The sequence below is a fragment of the Mustela lutreola genome, chromosome 16 (assembly GCF_030435805.1).
Source record: "Mustela lutreola isolate mMusLut2 chromosome 16, mMusLut2.pri, whole genome shotgun sequence".
Lineage (NCBI taxonomy): Eukaryota > Metazoa > Chordata > Mammalia > Carnivora > Mustelidae > Mustela > Mustela lutreola.
In genome coordinates, this window is record NC_081305.1 from 44,987,336 (window position 1) to 45,011,289 (window position 23,954).

The 23,954-nt window shown below is 49.9% G+C and overlaps 1 protein-coding gene across 5 annotated transcripts in view; it reads left to right on the forward strand.

The window, feature by feature from the left end:
* The first annotated feature begins 4,875 nt into the window (after positions 1-4,875).
* ACTN4 (actinin alpha 4) overlaps positions 4,876-23,954 on the forward strand; it is a 69,474-nt gene continuing 50,395 nt past the window's right edge. For 2 of the 5 annotated variants that reach the window (XM_059153488.1, XM_059153486.1), the window contains exon 1: positions 4,877-5,138. In XM_059153488.1, the coding sequence (XP_059009471.1) occupies positions 4,977-5,138 (162 nt within the window). In that variant the 5' untranslated portion in view covers positions 4,877-4,976. Of the gene's footprint in view, positions 5,139-23,954 lie in introns of all 5 variants that reach the window. The other 3 variants (XM_059153487.1, XM_059153485.1, XM_059153484.1) reach the window with 3 other exon arrangements.

The window sequence follows — 23,954 nt, forward strand, 5'->3', positions numbered from 1 at the left end:
CTCCTGGTGTCTCCCGCTCATTGGCTTCCTGCCTCTGTCCCTCGCCCACCAGAGGGCACCCGGGAGCAGGCCTTTGCCCACTCTCTGGAGCCTCCTCCCTTCTGCCTGGGGCCTCCCTCCTCCTACTTCCTCCCCTACCCCCCCCCCCCCCCCCCACACACACACCAGACCTTCCACACCCACCTTCCTGACGTGTCAGGTCACCAGTTGCTAGCCGGCAGCCGTGAGTCAGCAAGGAGGAGGATGTGAATGAATAGGATGTAGGAGTCCAACCCTGCCGCTGGGTGTGCCTGGCTCTTCTGCCTTCTGGAACAGGCAGTGAACAGGAGTGGGTTCCTGGTGAGGGGAGGCACACCTTTGCCCTTTGGCCTGACAGGCTGGAGGAGGGAATGAGGGAGGATTCAGTCCACCTCCTGTCCTGACTAATGCTCAGCCCATCCTTGTGTGCCCTTGGCTTGGCGACTCTGCCTCTGTTTCTGTTTCCTCATCTGTGAAAGGGGGAGAATGACCCACCCTTGTCAGTTGTGGGAAGTCCAGGACCTCTGGCCAATAAAGGTCTCTCATCAGGGCCTAGCATGTTCTTGGCTCTTAGAAAACAGGAGTCATTGTTAATTTCAGATTCAAGATTCTCCCCAAGGTTGCATTGTTCATACCCAAGATTGCAAACTAGTCCTCACCATTCTGCTTGGAAGGATTTTACAAGAAAATTGGGAATTTTAGCTAGGCCATTCACCTTCAGACTACACCAGCCAGGAGTCATAGCTAATACTACTTGACCTGTAGCTGGGTTGGTTTATCCCTGTCTTAGACAGGAAGGATTCTGGAGTCTAGCAGAGTGATCTTGAGCAAGTATCTTCTGCTCTGAGCCTGCTGCCTGCAGGAAGAAGGGATGGCGGCAACAGCGACTGCCTTTGGGCAAAAGTGCGGCAAAAGAGATGCCATCATAGATGTCCAGCCCTTAGTGTAACCTGGCAGGTGTCACTGAGGGAGTATTTCCTTCTCATAAACCATTACATGTGAACTTAACCTGCGGAGAGGGCAGTGGCAGTGCCTGGCCTGTCCCCCCCTTCCGGGTCCTCATCTGCTTGCATTCACACCCATCATTCTTTTGAGACATTGACAGAGCCAGGGCAGGGTGGGACACCCTTTGCCCTGGGTTCCAGACCTGAGCAGGAGCCAGGAAGCAGGGTGTGCCCGAGTTCCCGGGACAAAGGTGCCTCTGTGACTGACAAGGGGAGCCAGCTCTAAGGGGCAGGGGAGGGGCATAGAAAGACAATATTGGGGTGCTATTTGATCATCACCCACTCTGTGTGAGTATGACTCCCACTCACCCCTGCTTGGCAGGTGCCTTCGTGTAGATACAAGTTGTACGACTGACCATGGCTGCTCTGCAGGGAAGAGGAAATGACCTTTACCTCTTTGGGAAACGACAGCTTTTCCTGCTTAGCCTACTGATGTTGCTCTAGGAGGATCCTTTAAGAAGCTATAGAAAAAGACTGCCTGAGGTCAAACACCAGCCTAGTGACCTCAAGGCACATTGGTTGACCTCCTTGTGCCTCAGTTTCCCAGCTAGGGTGAGCACCCACTTGAGTGCGTTAGAAGAGTAGAGAACAGCCCAGCCTGTGGTAAGAGATGATACACTTACTGCTGGTCTTGCTCACTTGGGCTTGGGGGTGTTATTTCAGCTGCTTCCATAGTCTCCTCTCAACGTCCGGGTATGTGTTCATGTTCCCACCCTAGAAGGACACAGCCCTGTTTGGTTCGTTTCACTAACTAGAATTAGCAATGGAATACAACAGGGGCGCCGGGCTGGCTCAGCCGGTAGTACGCGTGACTCTTGATCTTGGGGTCATGAGTTCAAGCCCCACATTGGACAAAGAGCATACTTAAAAAAAAAAGTCACAAGTAACATTTATAAATAAAGGGAGCCTTTAATTTAAACCTCACTGATGGGGGCCATCCACTTCATCTTTGAGCCCTTCGTCTGGGACGTCTTTCAATGTCCTTTGGGAGCAGTCAGGGTGGGGCTGGTGGCCCAGAGCTCCAGTGGCTCTCCCTGCCAACTAGGCCCGGCACAAAAGTCCTGGGTTGGTTCCCTAGGTCACAGACAACTCTCCTGGATCTTTGGCCAGGTCCTGGCATCCCCAGGGAAAATGGGCTGTATGCAGGCCCTGTCTCCTTCCTTTGTGTTGCATTGGATCCCTTTTAAAAGGTGCCTTTGAAAGAGGTGGGAAGAAATCCACAAGCTCCCATGCCTGGAGGAGCCGGGTCTTTTCATTCCCATCCCCAGTAGCTGACTGTGACCCAGTCTATTCCGTTCACACTGTGGGCCAGTTCTTTCTCTACTCTAATTCCAACTCTTACCTCCTTTGCTTTCCTGACTCGAGTCAAGTTCACACTCTCCAGTCGCTCAGGTCCAAACCTTGGGAGCCATCTTGAGTCTGGATTCTTCCTTCATTCTCATGTCCACCCCCCACTCCCCATCCAATTCACTACAGTAAGTCATGTCAGCTCCCCTTTTCCAAATCTTTCCACTGCCCATCCTCCATGGCTCTCTCCCAGGACCCTGGTCCTGACTAGGACCAGGTCCTCACCTGGACCATTGTGGCAGCCCTCTGGCTGGTCTCCCTGAGCTCATTCCACCTATAGTTTGTTCCCCTCCCATGGCTGCTGGAGCCTGTAAAGAGCTGCACTTGATCCCAGCCCTCCCCCTGCGTAGGGTCCTCCCTGAAACCTCCCACTGCATTTTCAATAAAATTCAAAGTCCTCATCATGGTTTTAAGTCCACCCATTCACTCACCTAAGATATATTAAGCTGCTGTCTTGTGTAGACACTGCTTCAGAGACTAGGGAAACGGCAGTGACTCCTGGACTGACATTCTTGGGAAGGAGAAAGATAATCACGGTAAACAAGCCAATTGCGTAGTATGCTAAATGGTCATCTGTATTCTTGAAAAAAAACAAAGCAAAGGAGGAAAGGTGTAAGATGTTCTTTTAACTAGGGTTAAAGTCTCCCTGAAGAGGTGATGGTCTCACTGAAGAGGTGATGTTTCTGCAGACCTGCAGGAAAGGAGTCTGTTGAAGTCCTGGGGATCCAGTATGTGGGGAAAGTGTTCAGGCCCTGGTAACAAGGTATCATCCAGTGCAAAGGCCCTGAGGCTGGAAGGTGCCTGGTGTGTTTGAAGAACAATGAGGAGGAAGTCAACAATGTGGCAGCAGCTCAGAGATGGAGGGAGAGACAGAGGTGAACTGGAAGAGGAAATGGGGACAGGATGGGGAATCCCCTGGGGGTCTGGCTGGGGCTCCAGGAGTATCTTATTTCAAAAGTGGGGCTGAGCCAAGGTGGGGAAGGCTCCTTCAGCCTTTCCTCCTTTCTTTGACTTTGACTTGTACTTGGTATTGCACCAAAGAGGGGTTCTGAATGAGGAAGGAGAGAATTAGGTGAGAGATATGAGGCTCCCTCAGGCTTCATGTGGGAAAGGGAGTGTGGTGGAGGGTTGGGAAAGGGAGCAGGGAGATGGGAAGGAGCCTGCTACAGTGGTCCATGTGAAGACAAGGCAGGGTGGACAGGACTAGGATGGGGCTGTGGAGGCAGGAGAAAATGAGTGAATTCTGCATATACCTTTTATTTTTTATTTTTTAATTTTACTTATTTCCTTTAAGATTGATTGATTTATTTGAGAGAGAAAGTGAGCATGGTGGGGAGGGGCAGAAGGAGAGAGAGAGAGAGAGAGAGAGACTGACTCTTAAGCTGACTCAGCACCAAATGCAGAGTCCCACTTGGGGACTAATGACTCTGAGATCATGACAGGAGCAACCTGGGTGGAAACCAAGAGTTGGTTGCCTAACTGCACCACCTGTATATACTTTTAAGATAGAACTGACAATTTCCTGCATTGGATGTGGGGTGTGAAGACACAGAGGAGGCAAAGATTGACGAAAGTCTTATTGCCCACACAGCTGGAAGGGTGGAGGCACCATTAACCGAAATGAGGATGACTGTGGGGTGATCAGGTTTGGGAAGATCAGAAGCTTTGGATATTTAAATCTGAGAAGTCTATGAATGTGGCAGTGTCAATTATCTGTATTTATTTGCTTACTTACTGTCCCCCCCCCCCCCCATGTAAGCCACATGAGAACTAATCATGTTTCAATCACTTACCATGCTTAGGACTCTATTGCCAGTGCCCAAGAACAACTGGCACACCACAGATGCTCGATAAATGTTTGTTGAATGAATGAAGACAGACAATTCCCCAGACTCCTTTACCTTCCTGGTCAACCAATATTTATTCCAATCTACCTAACAAGAGTTAGGAAACTCTTGTTAGGTAGATTGGAACTCTTGTTTTGTTTTGTGAATCCTTCAGGTCTGTGTGCAAATATTCCCCTTTTCTGCAAAGCCTACCCTGAGTACTGTTTGACATTCCAGCTCATGCTTAATTTTTCTCCATAACGTTTATCAGATGTTGGACTATACTCCCAAAGATTTTGTTATCTTCCTTCACTAGAACATAGTTCCACGAGGGCAGGGATTTCTGTCTATCTTGTTTAGTGTGGATGCGTAAGACATGATGCGGCACACAGTCGGCAGGTCTAGGCTTGATGGCCAGACCCCCGCCTTATGAATCATTCATGAATGGCCCCGCCCACACGCAGAGAACGAGCGCGCTCTCGCGGGAGAGGGGAAGCAGCTCGTACACGAGCTGAAGGGGCGGTGGGGGAAGTGAACTCTGCGCAGCCGCCGAAGACGGGTCCCAGCGTCTTTCTGGTTAGGAGGCGCGCGCGCGCGCGGGAGGGCGGCGGCGGCGGCGGCGCGGTGCGCAGGCGCGGCGAGCAGTGCGCAGGCGCTGGGGGAGGGCGGGCTGAAGCAGCTGAAGCGGCGGCGGCGGCGGCGGCGGCGGCGGAGGCTCGGGCAGAGGGGCGGGAGCTGCGGCGGGAGCAGACGGGCTGGTGGGCGAGCGAGAGGCGGCGGAATGGTGGACTACCACGCGGCGAACCAGTCTTACCAGTATGGCCCCAGCAGCGGGGGCAATGGCGCCGGCGGCGGGGGCAGCATGGGCGACTACATGGCCCAGGAGGACGACTGGGACCGGGACCTGCTGCTGGACCCGGCCTGGGAGAAGCAGCAGCGTAAGGTGCGTGGCCCGCGGGCCGAACGGGCTGAAGGGGGGCTTCCGAGGGAGGTTGGGGCCCGGGAAGGGGATTGGAATTCTCAAGAGGGAATTGGAGGGTCGGGGGGGGTGGTCGGGGGTCATGAAACAGAATTGGCGGGACTGGGAAGGGGTTTGTAGTCCCAAGAAGAAATTTTAGAACTTGACCAAGGAATGGGGAGTCTGAAAAAATAGTTGTCGGCTGTGTAGAGAATGTAGAAGTCTAAAAAATAAAAAATCAGATAGCCCGATGAAGGAATTGGAGGGTCTGGGCGGGGAATTGGGGGAAACCAAGATGCTTGGAGACTTCTAAAATGGAATTGGGGTCTGAGACGGGATGGAAGGGTCAGAGGGTGTTTGGGGGTGCGGAGAGAAGCGGAGGAGTCTGGAATTTGTGGGCCAGAATGGAATTAATGGTTGGGGGAGCCTGAAGAGGAGCTCGAAGGTGGAAGGGGTTATTTGGAGTGCAGAAAGGTGTGAAGAAGATTAGGGTTTGGGGAGTTATTTTTTTTTTTTTAAGGATTTTATTTATTTATTTGACAGAGAGAAATCACAAGTAGATGGAGAGGCAGGCAGAGACAGAGAGGGAAGCAGGCTCCCTGCTGAGCAGAGAGCCCGATGCGGGACTCGATCCCAGGACCCTGAGATCATGACCTGAGCCGAAGGCAGCGGCTTAACCCACTGAGCCACCCAGGCGCCCGGGTTTGGGGAGTTCTAAAGGGGTTGGAAATTCTAGAAGTCTGAAGATGGAGTAGGGGGTACTAAGAAAGGGATATGGAGTCTGAAGAGTATTGGGGGGACCTGGGAGAATTGGAAGATGAGCAGGATAGAGGAAAGAAGTGGGTGTGAGATGGGAGTGGGGTGTGAGGATGGGTAGGGGTGCGAATGAAAGAAGTTAGGGAGCTGTGAGAAGTGTGGGAAGGGGTGAGATTTATTTGGGGGGGACCCTGTTCTCATTGGAGGGTTGGAGGAGTAAGAGGTACTGATGAGGTCTAAAGAGGACCAAGGGAGATGCAGAGTGTACCTGGAGTGTTTTGAAGAGGGGCTTCTGATGGAAGGCTGAAAAGCTCAGCCAAGGCTTGGAGGAGCCTAAGGAAAAGGTGGTGTGGAAAAGGTGAGCATGCTGGAGAGAATGGGAGCCGTGGAATGGCGGGTAAGGGGAGGGAGATTAGTTTAGAAAAACGAAAGTCTCATTAGGAAGGCAGTGTGTGATGGATGGCCTGAGAAAGGAATTTGGAGGGGGGAGGGCTTCTAGAGGTACACAGTCTCAGTCCTGGGACTACAGAGTGTGTTTTAAGGTGAGGGGAGGGAGAATAAGGGAGGAAACTGAGTGTCAAGGAAGAATTGTCTTTGGGAGGAGGGGGTGAAGGGACCCTTAAAGCAGGGTCTGTTTTCAGAGGGCATGTTGGGGTGTGGAAGCAACTTAGAGGAGAGACTCCAGTAGTGAAAGGGAGACCAAAAGGAGGGGGCGACCTGGAGAAGGTGTTTGTGGGGAGGGATAATTCAGGGTAGTTGGTGAAGGGAGCTCTCAGCTGATAGAAGAGAAGGTTTGGGTGTGTGCAGGAAGAGCTAAAGAAAGGAGTGTGTTGAGTGGGTGTGTGTGTGTGTGTGTTGGGAGAGGTGATTTAAAGTGTGTGTGAAGAGAGTGTCAGGTACTTGAAGTTAGAGGCTTTTCATATGTTCCGAAGACCTGAATTTTCTTCCACATTTGTTACTCATAAGCTTTGTGGTCCTGGGCAAGACCCTTGCTTTCTTAGTACAGTTCTGTCATCTGTGAAGTGAGGAAGGAGGGAAGGAAGCCCTCCTGTGATGCTATAGAAATGGATGCATCCGGTGTGGGGATTTTGGGCGGCGGGGGGGGGGGGGCTGGTGGAGCTTATTCCGGACCATGGGGCCGACTCAAGGGATTGGAGTGATGAGCTGGGGAGGACAGCTGAGAGTGTGACTGGAAGCCTCTTGAGGGTGTGAATTGGTGCCGGGGGTGGGGCAGAGTAGGCCACCAGGGGTGGAGGGGAAGGGTGAAAGGAGCAGCTGTTCCTGGGGTGGGGCCTGGCATAACCTTGGGTAAATTCCCAACCTCTGCTTGAATTTCCTCATCAGTTGGGGGGTGGCGGGTTGGTGATGGTGTTCTTCTCCATTGCTCCAGTTATCTCCTGGGTGGCCAGGTTGAGATAATCTGTTGTAGAAATGCGTTTTAAGGGTAGAGGGAGATCTAGCCTGCTGTCACGTCATTAATTTATTGCCCCAGGCAGTGCTGGGTTGGAAAAGGTTAAGAGTTGCCAAGAGACTTAGAAAGTTGGGAGGGGAACCAGGGGGCCTCGGGGGGGCCTCGGGGTTGTTGTGGAGTATTTCTGGGATCTGCCTTCTCCAGCTCCAGGTGCTTGGGAAAATGAGCCCCTGACTCTTTTCTCCCAGGTTGTGAGAGTGGGGGAACCTTCCCTGACCCTCCCTTGCTGTCTTATACCTCTCCCCACATGCCTCCCTTTGCTAGCTCATTTCCACTCCCTTCTGGGAGTTAGGGTGTGTGCTCCTTCGTGGTTATAGTCTCCCTTGCACGCAGGGTGAGTCTGGGGCCCCATTCAGACCCTGGGCAGGAACCCAGACTCACCGGAACCCCAAGGTCCTGCTGCTCTGTGTTATTTTCCCTCTTCCCTTCCTCAAGGACCAGGCAAGGTTGAGGGAAAGGGTGGCTCACAGTGTCCTCTAATACAAACTGCTTTCAATTCTCAATAAGGGTTAGATTCTAGTATGTCCTGCTTTAGATCCCACTGCAGCAAATATTTACACATAGCTGTTCTTTGGGGAAAAATATTGCTTCACTGCTGTGCACTTTCCTATTATGGAATAGAGATCCTTTATGAAATGGGGGAAGGAGTAATGGAAAGGAATATGTACACAAATCTGTACTGCTCTTTCCCTTTGAAGAGGAACCCCCTACCTGCTCCCCACAACAGTCTGGGTGAGTTTTTCTACATTATAGTGTCACTTTAGTGACTTGACAAGTTGTCCTTCTTGCCTCTCCAAGACTGAGCCACGGGCACAGGGAGAATGACACTCAAGTACTCACATACTCTAAAAATCTGTGTCCAAGTTAGCTGTAGTCCCCTAAAGTGTGTGGAATTAAATTCTTCTTGGAGTTAAAGGCTGGTTCAAGTCAGGGTGTGTGTGGCTTCTGGTGGTTCTCACTTCTACCTGAAGCCGTTGGCTCTGACTTCTAGGGTCCCCTGTAACCAAGGTACAACCTGATAAGTAGGTTGTGCAATAGGTCTGACACAGCAGGCCCTAAGTTTTCTCCTGGGGCATGGGGGGAAAGACTGGTCTGTTCTGAGCCAGTTCTCCAGCAGTTACAGTTCTCAGCCACACAGTTCTTTCTCCCAGTTTCTGAAAGGGTCCTGGGCAGCCTGGTGCTGCCCCCTGCTCCCCCGGATAGGAGAGGTCTCATAGGCTCCTCCGGATAACCTCTGGCATAACAAGAAATTCCTCCCTCGCTAAGCTGGCATGTTCATTGAAACATCCCTGCTTACAGGGATTCAGTGTTTAGACCCCTGACCTTTGGCTCGGGCTGTATTAAGGGTGAGTTAATTATTTGAAAGTTCTGATGGTGTTTTGTTTTTCTCCAAGCAGTTTTTTTTTTCTTTTCTCTTTTAAAGGCTGACAACAGAGGCCTCAAAGTAGCCATCTGTTATTTTGTTCCATTACTCTAATTGCTTCCCTCTTAGGATCTGGCTAGGACTGACAGGTCCGTAGCAGCTTTCAAAATTAAAATAACATACCTATCCAAAAAAATTGAATAATAGTAATAAAGATTTTTAAACCCCCATCAAACTTAATTATCATCTAGAAATAAGACTGTAAAGATGGGAGGGGGCAACTGTTCTCTGCCCTCTTGCGAGAGGAGTAAGGGAAGCTACTCAGCTACTAAGCCCTCCATTCCCTCCCCAGTCCCTGAAAACGGGTCTTAGAACATGGCTTTTCTGATGACTGCCGAGGAGGTGAGGTCTGGGAGGAAGTACGCCCCTTGTAGCCACTCACACTCTTCAATTGAGAGTTGGTATCGTGAAGTGGGAGCGTGACGTGGGAGCGGTGCCTGCTAATCCTAGGCGGGCCAGGGCGGCAACCCCGGATTGCCCTCTGCCTTTTGAAACACCCTCCCTGGTTCCGCTTCCAAGACCAATGAGGCGGCTCACTAGGCTACCTTGGCAGCAGGGAGCTGACTCACTCTCAGGTTGCAAGGGGTGCTAAATGGTTTTCATTAAGGGCAGTGGGTTGCCTGGCCTCGAGTGGGCGTCCTTGTGGGGTAAGCCTGGTGAACATGTTGGAGGATCACCAGCCAGGGAGTGAAGGCCAGTGTTTGAGTGTCTGGGCTGTCCCTGTGCTATTGAACTCCTGAGCTGCGGTCAGGAGGTCAGTTAAGATGTTGGATGGCACTTGCAAAAAGTCTTCTTAAGCAGATTTCCCGGGAGCAGGGACAAGTCTGGATTCTCGTGTTAAGCCTCTGGGATGGGGAGACTTCTGTCCTTGAAAGGGAGACTGCAGTCATGGCGGACTTTGGCCAGACAGCCCAGTTTTTCAGTTACCTGCTTGACTAGTCCAGGTTACCTGGCACTGCTGTCTCGAAGAGGAAAGAAAAGAGAATGGATTTGAGAAGGCTCAAAGAATTTCTGAGACTGTTGAGGGGGGCACTTTCAGCTTTTGCTGTATTGATTTCCAGTGTGCTGGGATGCTACAAGCCTTTGACCAGATCTTAGGGTTCTTAAAACAAGGATTCCTTTGCTGCTTCTGTTTTTTGGGGGAGGGGGGAAGGGGAGAGAAGGGCAAAAATAATTAGCAAACAGCTGTTTGCCTTTAGATCCCTTGCTCCGTCAGGTTTTTCTGAATAGCCAAAATATCGACATGTTTATCTCTTTCCTGGCATTGAGTATATTCTAGACCAGTGTGTCCCCCAGGTTTATACCCGTTTCCTTCACTGAGTCACGTGCCTGGTTTCATCAGTCACGTTCAAGTCCCTTCCCTCAGGTTCCCGCCCACTGCCTTTATTTATGTATTATTTATTTTAAAGAATAACAAAACACTCCTGTTACTTTGCTCAAGTTCCTCTTCCCCCCCTTTTTCCTTTTATGTGGAAATAGGAGTCAGGTGATACCAAGTGGTACTCAGTGGCCATGGTCACTGAAATACAGACCTACCCAAAGGGGAAAGGAAAAGCTGGGCCAATTTTTGCTTGAAGGGATGCAAATTCTCTCATCCATGGAGGTTTGAAAGACGTTTTTAAATCAGGAGTGGGGGGCACCTGGGTGGCTTAGTGGTTAAAACCTCTGCCTTCAGGGGCGCCTGGGTGGCTCAGTGGGTTAAGCCGCTGCCTTCGGCTCAGGTCATGATCTCAGGGTCCTGGGATTGAGTCCTGCATCGGGCTCTCTGCTCGGCAGGGAGCCTGCTTCCCTCTCTCTCTCTCTCTGCCTGCCTCTCCATCTACTTGTGATTTCTCTCTGTCAAATAAATAAATAAAATCTTTAAAAAAAAAAAAAAAAAAAAAAAAAAACCTCTGCCTTCAGCTCAGGTCATGATCTCAAGGTCCTGGGATTGAGCCCGCCATCTTTAGGCTCTTTGCTCAGCAGAGTCTGCACCCTGCCCCCCTCCCGCCTGCCTCTCTGCCTACTTGTGATTTTTGTCTGTCAAATAAATAAATCTTTTTAAAAAAAAAGATAAATCAGGAGTGGTTTTGAGAGCTAGAGAGCAGACTCCTTTCGGATGCGTTTAAAGTCGAAAACATCAAAGCACAGTTATAAGGAAACTTAGTTTTACAGTGTTGGCAGCACAGGCGCCAGGATTTGTTATAAAGTGTCTGAAAGTGGGACAGTAACACTTGCTTTACACCAAGAAGGTTTTATGAGTTACATTTTAGTCCCTATCCCAGACTCCATACTGGGGGAGAAATTAACCCGCTGGCTGGTAGGAGAGCTCTCTTGCCTCCCTGAGAAAGGGAAACCTCTGCCCGAATTGAACTGGCAAGGGTGTCCTTACGTCCGTGCTGGGGACGTTTTCTTCAAGTAGCAGTCTCCCTGGGATTATAAAAATCTCTGAGACATTCATCTTGCTGTTGTGCCGTTTTTGGTTGTGTTGTTCTTTCGTGTCCCTTCCCCCTCCCCCTTCCTTTGTAAACAATAGATGCATTAACTTGGAATGTCCAGGGAGAGTCTTGAAAAGCTGGTTGGTGTAACTTGGTTGCCTTCTCCTGAGTCCTGAGCAGCAGCTACTCTGGGAGAAGCCAGTGGTCTTTTCTTAGGTGTAACTTATTGAGGAGTTATTGGAAGGCCAGTGGAATGAGTTTATTGGGAATTTGCTGTTTGCCACCTATTTCTGTGCTGGCTCCTGCCTTTCTGGGATGAGTCCCATCCCCCCTCCCCCAGGGTGGGGAGGCATCCTGCCATTTCCAGAAGAATCTGTGGTTCTCCAGCCAGAGCAGCAGCCACCAATCCCCCCATCCTTGCTCCCACACTTATCTCCCTATTTACTAAACTTCAGTCATTTGTGATTTTTCCATACCCACCTTTACTTTTATATGCTTAAAACTTTTCTTTGGGGCACCTGAATGGCTCAGTGGGTTAAAGCCTCTGCCTTCGGCTCAGGTCATGATCCCAGGGTCCTGGGATTGAGACATGGAGCCTCACATCTGGGCTCTCTGCTCAGCATGGAGCCTGCTTCCTTCTCTCTCTGCCTGCCTCTTTGCCTACTTGTGATCTCTGTCAAATAAATAAATAAAACCTTTTAAAAAAAAACCCCAAAACTAAATCAGTTTGCCTTTCTTCAGTTTTAAAAGGAAAAGTTATGTAAGTATGATAAATGAAAAACTCAGCCTCCCTGGCCTTAAATAGAAGGAAATTGGGAGAAATAAACATGCTGAAAACAAAACAATATCGTTAAATTCTAGGTAGGTGTGATTCCTGCTGAAGGCTCTGGGCCTGAGGCCTGCTCTCTTTGTGAAAAAGAGAGGTCGGCTGGTGTTGGTGTGGAGCTAAGGACCCACTGTACTGAGCAGAGATTTCTCTGTGAAGTAATCAGAAGGTTTACAAGAGAATCAGGAATAACCTCATGGTGATTCAAGGTTTAATGTAGAATGTGGATAACCCTTAAAATCTCCCATGTGTCGGGACGCCTGGGTGGCGCAGTGGGTTAAGCCTCTGCCTTTGGCTCAGGTCATGATCCCAGGTTACTGGGATGGAGCCCAGCATCGATCGGGCTCCCAGCTCAGCAAGGAGTCTGCTTCTCCCTCTGCCTGTCCCTCCCCCTGCTTGTGCTCACGTAGGTGTGCGTGCACACGCTCTCTCTCTCTCTCTTTCTCTGACAAATAAAATCTTAAAAAAAAAAAAATCTCCCCTGTGTGCATGTCACATTCGGGGAGAAAAACATCTCACTTGACCCTGGAAACATTACACAAGTGTCAGGACAGCGTGACTTACCCAGGAACACACCGCCCATCCTGCTTGCCCCCCATCCCACATCTCACTCAAGATTGAATGACACTGGATTTATCCTTGCTTTCAGATGTTAGGGTTTTTTGTTTGCTTGTTTTTTAAGAACCCAGGGCTACATTGTAAATACAAGAATTGTGGGCCTGTCACTTGCCCCTCACATAGCCATTTCTTTTTGAGGCTGTGGTTTTTGCACTCATAGCCACTGGAAGTGTCCTGTCCCCCGTCCTCCACCCCCCCACCCCTGTGAATACACTGTTATGTTTTGGGTATTTGAATCCTAGATTCTGAGAGGAAAGCAGTGCCCTCCTGATGACTTAAGAAAGGCTTATTTAAATGTTTTTCTTCCAAATATCAGAGCAGAACAGATTCTTTGTTTTCCAGTGGAACTATCAACCCAGGGCAGGAGGAGTTGAAAGTGGCAGTTACTACCCATGGAACACAATGAAGTCATCTTGGGAAATATCGTTGATGGTGTTGAAATGATTGAATGGGATGCTGGAACACCAGCCATACAATAGCATTTGTGTCTTCAGCTTCGGGCAGGAATAAAGAAGACATTGTGGTTTGTTTTATGCTTTTTAAAGTTTCCCCCCCAAAGGTGTAGGTCTGAGTGATGTCTGCTTTCTAGTGGGTTTTTCTTTTATCTTCTCCCCCTCCGTGATGGCTGTTGAGAGTGGGTGGAAGCCACATTCTAGGTGGATGAGAGGCAGTGCGGAAGGCAGGCAGTGGGCCCTGTTCCTCCTTCTCCACCTGTGAGAATGATTTGTTTGTTTGTTTGTTTGTTTAATCTCCAAAAAGCGTAAGATGAAGAGTTTTCATGTTGCACCTTCTGAGCAGAAATGACTCTGATTTAAGAACATCTTAATGAGCAGCCATCCAGGATGGAGGGACAACAGGAAGTGATCTGGGTGCATTTCTTTTCTTTTTTGATACATATGTCATTTCAATGGCTGGGAAGGCCAAGTTGCGATTAGAAGAGACGTCACGGGCTGCTGAAGAGACGTCAGCAGCCAGTCATACTGGGAGGTTGCATGAGGGGCTGTCACTCTGGGAAGGTTGGTGGGTTTGAAATGACAGGCCCCCTCTGACCAGGCGCCAAGGGCAGTGCTGGAAGCTTCCTTCCGTCAGGGTCATTTCCCCAGTCTGTGCCTGTGTAATAGCACATGAGTGCTCTATGATCTGGGTGTGAGTAAAAGGTATTTAGTTGATATCACCATGGAAACCCAGTTGCTTACTAATTGTTTTGGGGAGCGCCTCCACACCAGAGGCAGCACTGATGGTGGAATGTTGGGCTCATGGGCAGAAATATGCTGCCAGCTGGTGTCCCCGGAAAGTGTCCATAGGCACGGTGGCCATGTTGGGTTGGGGGACAGGGAGCCTGTTTCCCGGGGCAAGAGAGTTGCGACACTGTTTTATCGATCAATGAGCGGTGTGTTTGAGCAGGAGAAAGGGAGAAGGAAAAGCTAGACCGCAGGAAAGCAGCTGCTGGCTTTGTGGACTGGATGTGTGCTTTTTCTCTAGGCATTTAGAGTTGGAATCTCTGCTATGTGACTTCTTAATAGCAGGGCAAGATGTGCCTGCATCTTTTGCCTGCTTTCACAAACATTGACAAATTAAAAAGGACTCCAGAGTTTCCAGCAAATCCCAAGTGCAGTTCATTCCATGATGACATTAAAAAAGAAAAAAATCCACATCCTTCCTACCCCAACTCTGACAGTAAATAAACTTTTTTCTCCCTGTTACTTCCCCCATCTTTCCTTTAAGGAATTGAATATATTTATATTAAACTCTTGAGTCTGATGAAAATATTGAATGCTTTCACAAAGTGCTTTTTGAGCTGTTTTTGGTATGGATTGTGTTTGGAAGTGTCAGGTTTTTGTTTGGGTTTTTTTGTTGTTGGTTTGTTTTTGTTTTTTGTTTTTTTAATTTTATCGGTTTGTATGATATTCCAGTTCTGGCTTATGATATAAACTCAGTTTTAAAATTCAAATTGTCTGGAAGCAGCTGTGTTTTCCAGGCTGGTTCAAGAGCAGTGTGATGAATCAACCCTTCTTATAGGTGGTCTGCTAACCAGTCCTGGAAGGTATCCAGACGGTAAACATCACTAGGATTGGTGGGCCTCTCCCCACCCCCCAACTTTTTTGGGGGGTCATTTGAGCCAAGTTTGGAAGGATTTGACTTTCTGTAAAACAGAAAGGTCTGTATCAAGATGTCTTTTCAGACATGTCAGGCCTATAGTCAGTCTAGTGCTGGGTCTGCTGATAGAGTGAGAGGAAATACCTAGATGGGTTTGGGGAGGGCCTTCTTGACCATGTTGAGAAACTAATTGTCCCTTTCCTTGTGTAACTTTCTTTAACTCAGTGACACGGAGATAGTCCACAGAAAAGAATTCCATCCATTGAGAGCTGTGATCCATTTTAGGGATGGTCAGTTAAGGGACCCTAGGCCCAAAGCTGTGTAATGTTCAGGGGTGGTCACTCTTTATTCCTGACCAGAAACTTTATTCCTGCTCCAGATTCCCCTAGAGATTCAGGCAGAACAAGCTTTGACCATAAAAACAGAAGACTCGAAGTGCATGGAGTTTTCTTTGAAGCTACCTTAGACTTGGAAAAGTTCTGGGCCTCTTTAATAAACAACCACAAAGCAACGCTTGCCAAATACGGCCTGCTCTAGGGCCACAGGGTTAGCTAGGAGACAGCTTTCTTGCCTAAAAATAAGTGCATGTTCCTATCAAACATTCCAAGCATTGTTTAAACATGAGACTTCTGAGTAGCTGTTCAGACTTTGTGGGTTCAGGGATGTCCGCATGTGGGTAGTTTGGGGAGCTGGCTCCCCATTTTGGGATTGGCTGTTGGCCACAAGAAGATCAGGTGACCAAATGCAAACCATCTTCCATCTCATTTCTGTATGTTCTTGGTCTCTTTGTAGGCTGGTGGGGGAGACAGAGCAAGCATGTAAATAAAACCAGGTAGTTTCAGAAAAGATGGTGCGGTGCGGATTAAATCGTAGTAATCCCTCACATGTTACCCTATGCTCAGCGCTGTTCTGAGCATTCTGCCTGGACTGACTCATGTCATCCTGTGAGGTAGGGGTTTTTACCTTTATGGGACGGGTGCAGAAATGGACCCATGGAAGTTTAAGTCACTTGCCGAAGCAAGTGCTGGGAGTTGAACCTCGAAGATCTCGCTGTGGAGCCTGTGCTCTTGCATCTCCATATACTGTGGTCTGGTGACTGGGAATGGTGTGAGGGGAGTAGGGTGCAGTGCAGGTACTTGTGATCAAAAGGAAAATCTTGGAAGACAGGACATTTGAGTTAGTCCCTAAGGAATGAGAAAGGGGAGCCAAGCGAGCACTGTGGGGAGGCTGTTCCAAGCAGGATAGAAGAAAGTGTGGAGGCCACGAGGAGCAGAGAGAAGGCCAGAGTGGCCAGAGCAGGGCATGTGGAAAAGATGGACCCAGCCAGATCTCTTAGAGCTTTTCTGTGGGAAATGGTGATGAGGCCCAGAGTCTGCAAGCTCAGTGCCTCTGAGACTCCATTAGGCCAGGAACCTTGTGATCCCAGGACTCTGGCCCTGTAACCCTTGGCTCTCAGGGCCCCTGGACCGGCCTAACCAGACCTGACTTCTAAAGTGGGAACCCTGGGACGATGGAGCATTAAACCAAACCAAAGCTTCAATTATCCCTGTGCTCATTGCTGCAGAAGACACCTGTGTTTGATTAAAGCCTTGGTAACTTTTGAATCTGGAGTTTTACAGCACTGCCGGCTTGTAGGGCTTTGTAGTGTCTCTCTTGGAGAACTTCACTCTTACCCTATGAATAAATTCCAGTCCCCTTCTGTCCCATCTAAAGACTGCTTGATTTATAAAGCATCTTTGGTAAAATGTTGTGGTTCCCACTTTGAAGTGGGAAGACTGTTTTGTTTTGTGTTTTGTGTTTTGTGTTTTGTGTTTTAGCTAGCTCTTCTCCTTGGACCACCCTTTCTCTGTAAATCCCCCTTCTGTGTACTCAGTGTTTCCCCCTGGTTTCTTTTGGTCGGTGGAGTGGTAGCTGGTGTGGGTCTGGTTCAGAGAGACACACATGCAGGCCGATGGAGGCATTCAGCTTTCCTAACCCCTCTCCCCCCACCAGAAGCCAGTCCAATAACCCCGTGGCTTACACTTGGCCCTTGGCTCCCCATTTGAAGGCACACCTTGTCAGACTAGTTATGTGGCTTTTACTCAGAGAGGGAGGATCAGCCACATGGCTCTGGGCTGTCAGTAGACACTCCTAACTCTGCACACACCACCCAACAAGACACTGAGTTCCCAGATCCTAAAGTGTCCACTGTGAACATGGGCTGGGGTTCTCTCTGCCCTGCCCTTCTTGGGATTGGGCTGCAAAAGTCATCCCCATGAACAGGATCTCAAGGAGCAAATGAGTGTGAAGGCATCCTGTGTTGGCATGGGTGGCCCGGCTGCTTCGGCTGGAAAGAAGATGGCGAGGTTTCCGTTCTCCTGGCAGCATACCCACATGAACTTGTTAAATCTTTTAAGTAGCTGTATAGGATGGGAGATAAGTGTGCTTGTTTATTGTTATCCCCTGGAATACAAAAATAAAACCTCCCCTTGATAAAACCTGTGCAGAGTGGGAAGAAAGTGTATGGCAAATGGAAAACGTGGCTGATGATATAAAGTCCTACCCCACGTTTGGGATACAGCTGTAAGTTTCCACGGTGGGTGGCTTATTATGCATTTATGCTGAGCTGAAGCTGCTCCAGGCTGTTCCTGCAGATAGAAAAGGCTTTCTTCGGGGGGCGGGGTGGGGCGGGGTGGTGGGGAAATGCTATCTCTTTCCATCACACTGTAAAGACTTGGAAGGTCTTTTGAAAGCCTTCAGCAATTGTCACTTGGGTAGCAGAATTGGGGGCCACTGATCAAAGGTGGGTCTGCATTTTACAGCCACCCAGCATGTTGTGTAACATGAGTTGGGGCATCTTGGGCCCTGGAGTCCAGCACTCAGGTAGAAACATGACCGCCAGGGCCAGACGACAGCCTTTGCTGGGCCCCTCTGCAGAGCAGAGCTCTGCGCTGAGCCTTTGGGGGTATGAGAGAAACCGGAGACCCAGCCCATGCTCTCCAGGAGCTCACGGGGTAGTTGGGGAGAGAGCAGAGCCACATGAGACTTCAGGAGGACACTAAGCGGCACACGGAAAAGCCCACAGCACTCTAGCCGTGCCCTGGGCAAGGAAAGGGGTGCATAAGGGCAGGTGGGGTCAGTCATGGAAACTTTCATAAAGGAGGTGAGTGTGCAGGAGGGGTGGGCCTTTTCCCCAGCCACCTGCAGGTTTCTGGGAGAGGCATTAAGGGGTTTCTGGTGTGTGATTGGAACAGTACACTTAGATGTCTCTTTTGAGCTGTCCTGCCGGTTCCTTCCCGTCATGAGCGTTGTCTTCCACGGAATTTCACCTTTGAATCACCATGTTCGGTATATCTTAGCCGAACCATGGAACCTCAGACCCCCAGGGTCGGAAGCCATAGCCATTCAGGGGGCCTGTCGCTGTCCTTGCTGGTGTGGGCTGACTAGACCCCTCCCCGTGACTAATCCGTGAGAGAGCGTTTGCTTTCAATTTGCTGATAGCCCCTTCAGAATAAGCACAGGCGTCAGAAAAAGGAACAGAGAGATGGTCTAAAAGTCTCTCCAGGCCTGTGCCTTTTGTCCCCTCCAGGTGTGTGCTGCTGCCTGGTGCAGATGACCAGTCCAAGCTGGGAGAGGCACTTGTGTATTGAGATCATACAAACCAAACGGGGTTGATTCTGGACAGCTTGCCTGACTTGTGGGCCACCGTTGTTAACATGCTTTCCCCAGAATGAGGGTAGCCTGCAAGTGTTCTGCCTTGAAAGTTTATTCCTGCCTGCCAAGCTCAGCTTACAGGTGCTGTTCTTTTTCTTAAATAAATGCCTTAGAGCTGGCTTGTGGCACTTAGAGTTCCATCCCTGGAAATACTCCAGTGTGTTTAAAAAAAAAGAAAAGAAAAACTGACAACAGTTCATTCAAGTGCCTGTGGCTAAATGTGTGACTCAGATAGTGCAATGCCCTTGATACGCTTTTCCAAAATGGACATACTTGAATTGCCCTCTGGCTTCACAGAGAGATAATGTTCAGGTAGCTGGCCCATGCTTCTTTCCTTACGTGGTTTCAGGTTGGGTTTTCCTCCCTTCAGACACTGCTCAAGAGCTGGGATGTTGCTCAGCTCATGCAAGTAAAGTAGTGGCTGAAACTCATTCACTTGGTTGACACTGCCTGGGATCAGCAGGTTTGCCACAGAAGGACTGACTGGTGGGGATGGTGAAGGTGGCAGAGGTCACCTGGAACCAGCCAGTGTTTAGCACTGCTTGTCCCGTGAGAGAGGGAGTTGCAGAATAGCAACAGTAGCACAGCCTGTTTGTTTCCTCCCCAAGTTGTTATGGCTTCAAGGCAGGGTCTGCCTGACCATCATTAAGAGGTCACCCCCCCTCTTCTGAAAGACTGTGAAGTTAGGGAAGTGGGCTTCCTTTGAGGAGAAAACCTAGGGCTCATGAGTTTAGCTGGAGAATGCTTTGCTCTACCCACTTCCTGGGAGAGCTTTCTGGGGGAGATAATGCAGAATATCCAGGGTCACAAAGTTTCTTGTGCAAATCCAGGCTCTGGGAAGAGCTGCCTGCTCGGCTAGTGGGTTAACCGATAGCAGCCAGCCTACCTGATGGCTTAGAGGAGGTGGCTCAGGTGTCACTCATCTCGGCCCCAGCAGCTGCAGCCCCGGTGAGGGTGGCGAGGAGCTCTGGCTCCTGTGGGAGGGTGTTTCCTGCACCTCCGTCTCCAAGCTTGGCTCTGGCAACAGAACTGGGAGGCAGTGGCAGGTGTGTGGTGGGAAGAGGGTCAGAGCACAGCCTTTAGAGGGAGATGGACCTCGGTTCTGCACCCATTCTGTCTGCCTCCTGGCTGTGTGGCCCTGGGCAAGTGATAAGGGTCAAGCCTCAGTGTCCTCCTTTGGAAAGGGTCCTCGTCCTACTTCACAGGCTGATCTCCCGCATTCAGTGAGATATCCTGCAAGTAAAGCCCCTTGCACGCTGTGCTCAGTAGATGGAACTTCTCAGAATGATGTCAGCGGCTCACTGGCCTGCAGCCGTGGGCACTACTGCGCCATTGTCTCTTTAAGGGAGTTGAAGGGCTCTGCTGAATTGTGCAGCTCCCTGGGAAGCTGGAACGTGGGCCCATTAACATCCTCCCCTTGGGAGCTCTGAACTCTCAGACCTAGCCAGCACCTTCAGAGACGAAAGTCCCTATCAAGTGGCAGCTCACACTTGAGCTGCAGGTGACAGGACTTCTCCCCAGCCTCTGAGTCCATCTGGGCCTCCTTACCTAGGAGGTAGCTGCTGCTTTCTGAGTTGGAGTCCTGAGCAGTTTTGTGTCTGGATGATCCACAGGCAGTGCTGGCGAGGCTTTTTCATGAGTAACACAGCTTGGAATTAAATTTGGTATCAGCCCAGGGGCTCATTCCCTGAGTCCCTTTCTTTCCCTGTCCCCTTCCCCTCAAAGCAAAAAAAAAAAAAAGTTATCCACTCAAGTTAGAAACAGCCCACAGCCTCAGGTCACGCTGCTTTCTCTCAGCTGGTAATGATGTAGAAAGAGGAAGAGCGTCTCACTGATAACTCCAAAAATAACTCTGCAGAAATGCTGTCAAACAGGGTGTAGAGGTGTGCAGGAGCCCGGTGCCCAGTGGCTGACCTGGGACGGGGCCTTCCAGACGGCTTAGCGGATCCATGCCCCTTCCAGGGCTCCTTCCGCAGTGCTTCTCACGCCTGTGGCTCCATCCTCCTTACTGCCTTCCTCCTGACCCCCCCCCCTTCCCGAGGTCACTTCCTGATGCCATTCCTCAACTTAGCCCCTATCCCCCCCAAAAGCAATCAAATCCATAACCTAATAAGGCAAAAGAATGAGGAGAATGTCCTCCTCCCAGCCTCTCCCCTAACAGGGTGCAGGCCCACAGCAAATTTGGAAATTGGAAAATGTTACAATGGAGGGACAACAGACATAACGGACGGGTGGGGGTGCAGGCGGGACCCTGCTGGAGGGCCACCCGGTTTGTGCGCTTCCTAAATCAGGCTGTGCACACCCCTCTCCCACAGTAAAGGGCATGGAAAGTAACAGCCTGAGTCTGCTGCATTTCCTGAAAGTATTCTCAGGCCCGGAGAACCTGAAGCATGGACTGAAGCATGGACACGATGAATCCTCGTGGGGGTGGGGGCACCCCTCGTCACAGCCGGGACACTGCAAATCTAAACACTTTCTCCCTCTGAGATGAGCAGTTTTCTTCCCCTTGACTATGCCAGGGTTGAATTAGCCTGGGCGTTAATTAAAACTTGTCGACACTTAGAGTGGGGCCCCCCAGAAACCTGTCACCCCTCCTACATCATTATCCCCTGCAAATCAGCCCTCTCTGACGCAGTTTCCATTCTCCACTCAGGAGGAGGAACAACCCCCTCTCTGCCTGGGAACCCCGGGGGGAGGGGGCACGACCAGGCCAGACCCGCTTTGTTTTGGAAGGTCAAGCTCAGTAATTAACCTGAACGCCACTGGGAGGGGATGAAGAAGAAACCCGCGCTAGAGATGTGCCAGGTCTTTCAAATTGCTAATTATCAGCAGGCATGAGGTCATCCGTAAATATATCTAATTCTTGAGCTGTAATTAAGGTGCTCATTAGAAGTGCAGGGAAGTTTTGTTTTTTTAAAAGGAAAAAACACAAAAAGCCTTTGTTTCGACTTGACAGGATGGTTCAAAACAGGCGGAGGACTCAAGGCACAGCATTAGTTTCCTGCCTTAAGAACCTTTACAGGAAATCCACTGCAAACAATATTGGTGACCCTGCCAAAGAGGCAGACCTGGGGTGATGTCATTGTTCAGAGCTGTCACCTCGAGCCTGGCTTTGGGGGAGGAGGGTTGGTGGGATTAAAAAAGGAGCAGGGGCACGCGCACGTGTGTGTGTGTGTGTGTGTGTGTGTGTGTGTGTGTGTGGCGCTGTGTGTGTTTGTGTATGTATAGCTGTCTCCAGAAGAGGCAAGTCAATTGAAAAGCAGGGCGGGAGGGAAATCACAAGTGGGGGGTCTTTGAAATATTCTTAGCTGGATTCAACTTTTCCAGGTTTAAAAAATCCTCTCTTGCTATTTTTGCTCCTCAAAATGCTGCTGCCTTTTTCGGAGGCTGCCTTTCTGAGCCATTCCGCATTCAGTGCTTTTTTTTTTTTATGAGATTTGTGGCCCACAAGGCAGGGTGCTAAGTTCAGCACTAGGTAAACGGGGCTGCGGCTTCTTTTCTAAGAACGAGAGGCTCTGTCGCAAAGCTTGGAAACTGAGACACAGGACTAGTTTCGTGTATGTTTCTTCCACAAAAACCATTTTGGAAAACTACCCAATGCCAGTGAGTTGGCACCTCTGCGTTGTTAATCTTCCCATGTGCCTCCAGGAACCGTCTGGAGCATCTCTGAAAAAAGGACAAGCTTCACATCTTGTCGTTTTTCTTCTAGCTGGAAGTCTAACAGAGAGGCATAAACACAGTCTTAAAATGAAAGCAACAAAAATAAACTCAAACCAGCCCTGCATGAAGACATTAATGCAAAATATGCAAGCTGGCTTGCTATTTATATGGCAGAAGGCAGTCCTAAGAAGATCCAGGCCTGGTTAAGGGGAGCTACATCTTTTGAGGTGCCTGTTCAACAGAATTCCAGATAAACCCCGGGTGATTTACTGGGAGGACGTTACAATGCAGTGTCTCCTTTCATGTTTGCACAGTCCGGTCTCTTGATGATACTTCTGAAATGCTAATGCAGGATCAGGATACAGTTTGAAGTGCCCCCTGCCCCTTCTTCTCCTTAAAAAATATCCTAACAGCTTTAGAATGAAGTTTGAGGATTAAATGGGAGAGCCCTGTAAGTTTCCTGTGGTTCACATCCTGTGATCTATCAGTATTTGGGTTTTGTCCCCCCTCTCCGCTGAGCTGCTGTTTACCCAGCACTGTGGATACCGCAAGAGAGAAAACCAGCCTCACTCCTGGCCTCATAGCCCTTAACGTTCTGGAGGGGAAGGTGGTCAGTGGAGTTAATGACGGAAGTGAACTGGATGTTATGGTGAACTGGATGTTATGGTGACGCGTACATGTGAATGTGGCCTTTGGTTCGCTGCTCTCTCTTGTAAATTGACCTCCGGGCGAATCCTGGGCATTTGGTTCCTGCTGTGTGGGTTCATAAGTTCCCCAAGGCTGAGGGGTCACTGTGGGATCCCGCTTTTCCTGGGGCTTTTCCTGGGACTGTCGTGGCTGGAGACATGCCACTGGGGAGGGAATGACGTGGGCAACAAGGATGCCTCTCCTGGTCACAGAAGCCAGAGCCTGCAGGTGTCTCCCTCCCACCACAACCCCCCCGTAGCATCTAGACTGTGTGTGTGGGAAAAGCCACAGTGGTTCTTCAGTCTGAGTGGTCTTGAGTGGATGGGTAGAGAAAGTCTAGAATCCGTAAGCCTGCTGTTTTTACTTAGAGAATGTGTGTGTGTGTGTTTGATTGAGTCAGTCAGCTGGGGAGGGGCTAGTGGAGAGCGTTTGGGGGTGGTGGCAAAAACCACAGCCAGTGCCTGGGAAGGTGGTTGCCCTTGGGTTTGTTCTAGCTGCTGCTTGATTCTGGAGCTGCCTTGGGCATCTGGGGCCATCCATATTTTTGTGGTAACTGCCAGGAAGCTGAGCCCTGTGTGGCCTTAGGAAGTTGGTGAGGTTAGCTGGGCTTTCTGGTGGGCTGGTAACAGTCCTGGGCTGACACCCTCCAGTTGTAGTCCTGGGGTTTTGTTCTTTGGGAACACTTTGGAAATCATCCCTTGGAATGCTAGCTCACTTGCTAATTAGGTGGAAGCAAGAGTTGAGGGAAGGAGGGAGAGGCAGTTGCAACCCAGCCAAAAATCTCAAGGTTCGATCTTCAATGTATGGAAACTTCAGTGCTCTTCTGATCTTATAGTGAAATAGCTGTTCACTCTTAGCACCAGTTGGGAAGTGCTGGCAGCACAAGGGGGGCTCATTCCTCCTGGGCCCCACAGAGCCAGTGTATCCTGTTTCCAAAATTTTCCTGATCATACCTGTGCCCCGTCCCACCCTCCCAGCCTCGCCATTTGGCTGGAATGCCTGGAAAGAATGGCTCCAAGGTTCCCCCCACCAAGGGAATTCAATGTTTCCACTCCCACCCGGGATTTCTGGTTGTCTCTGGGTCTGTAGGAAGAGGCCAAAGGCAGCTGGAAGCACAGTGGGGGGGTGGCTTTGCCCTGGCATGTAGCTTGTC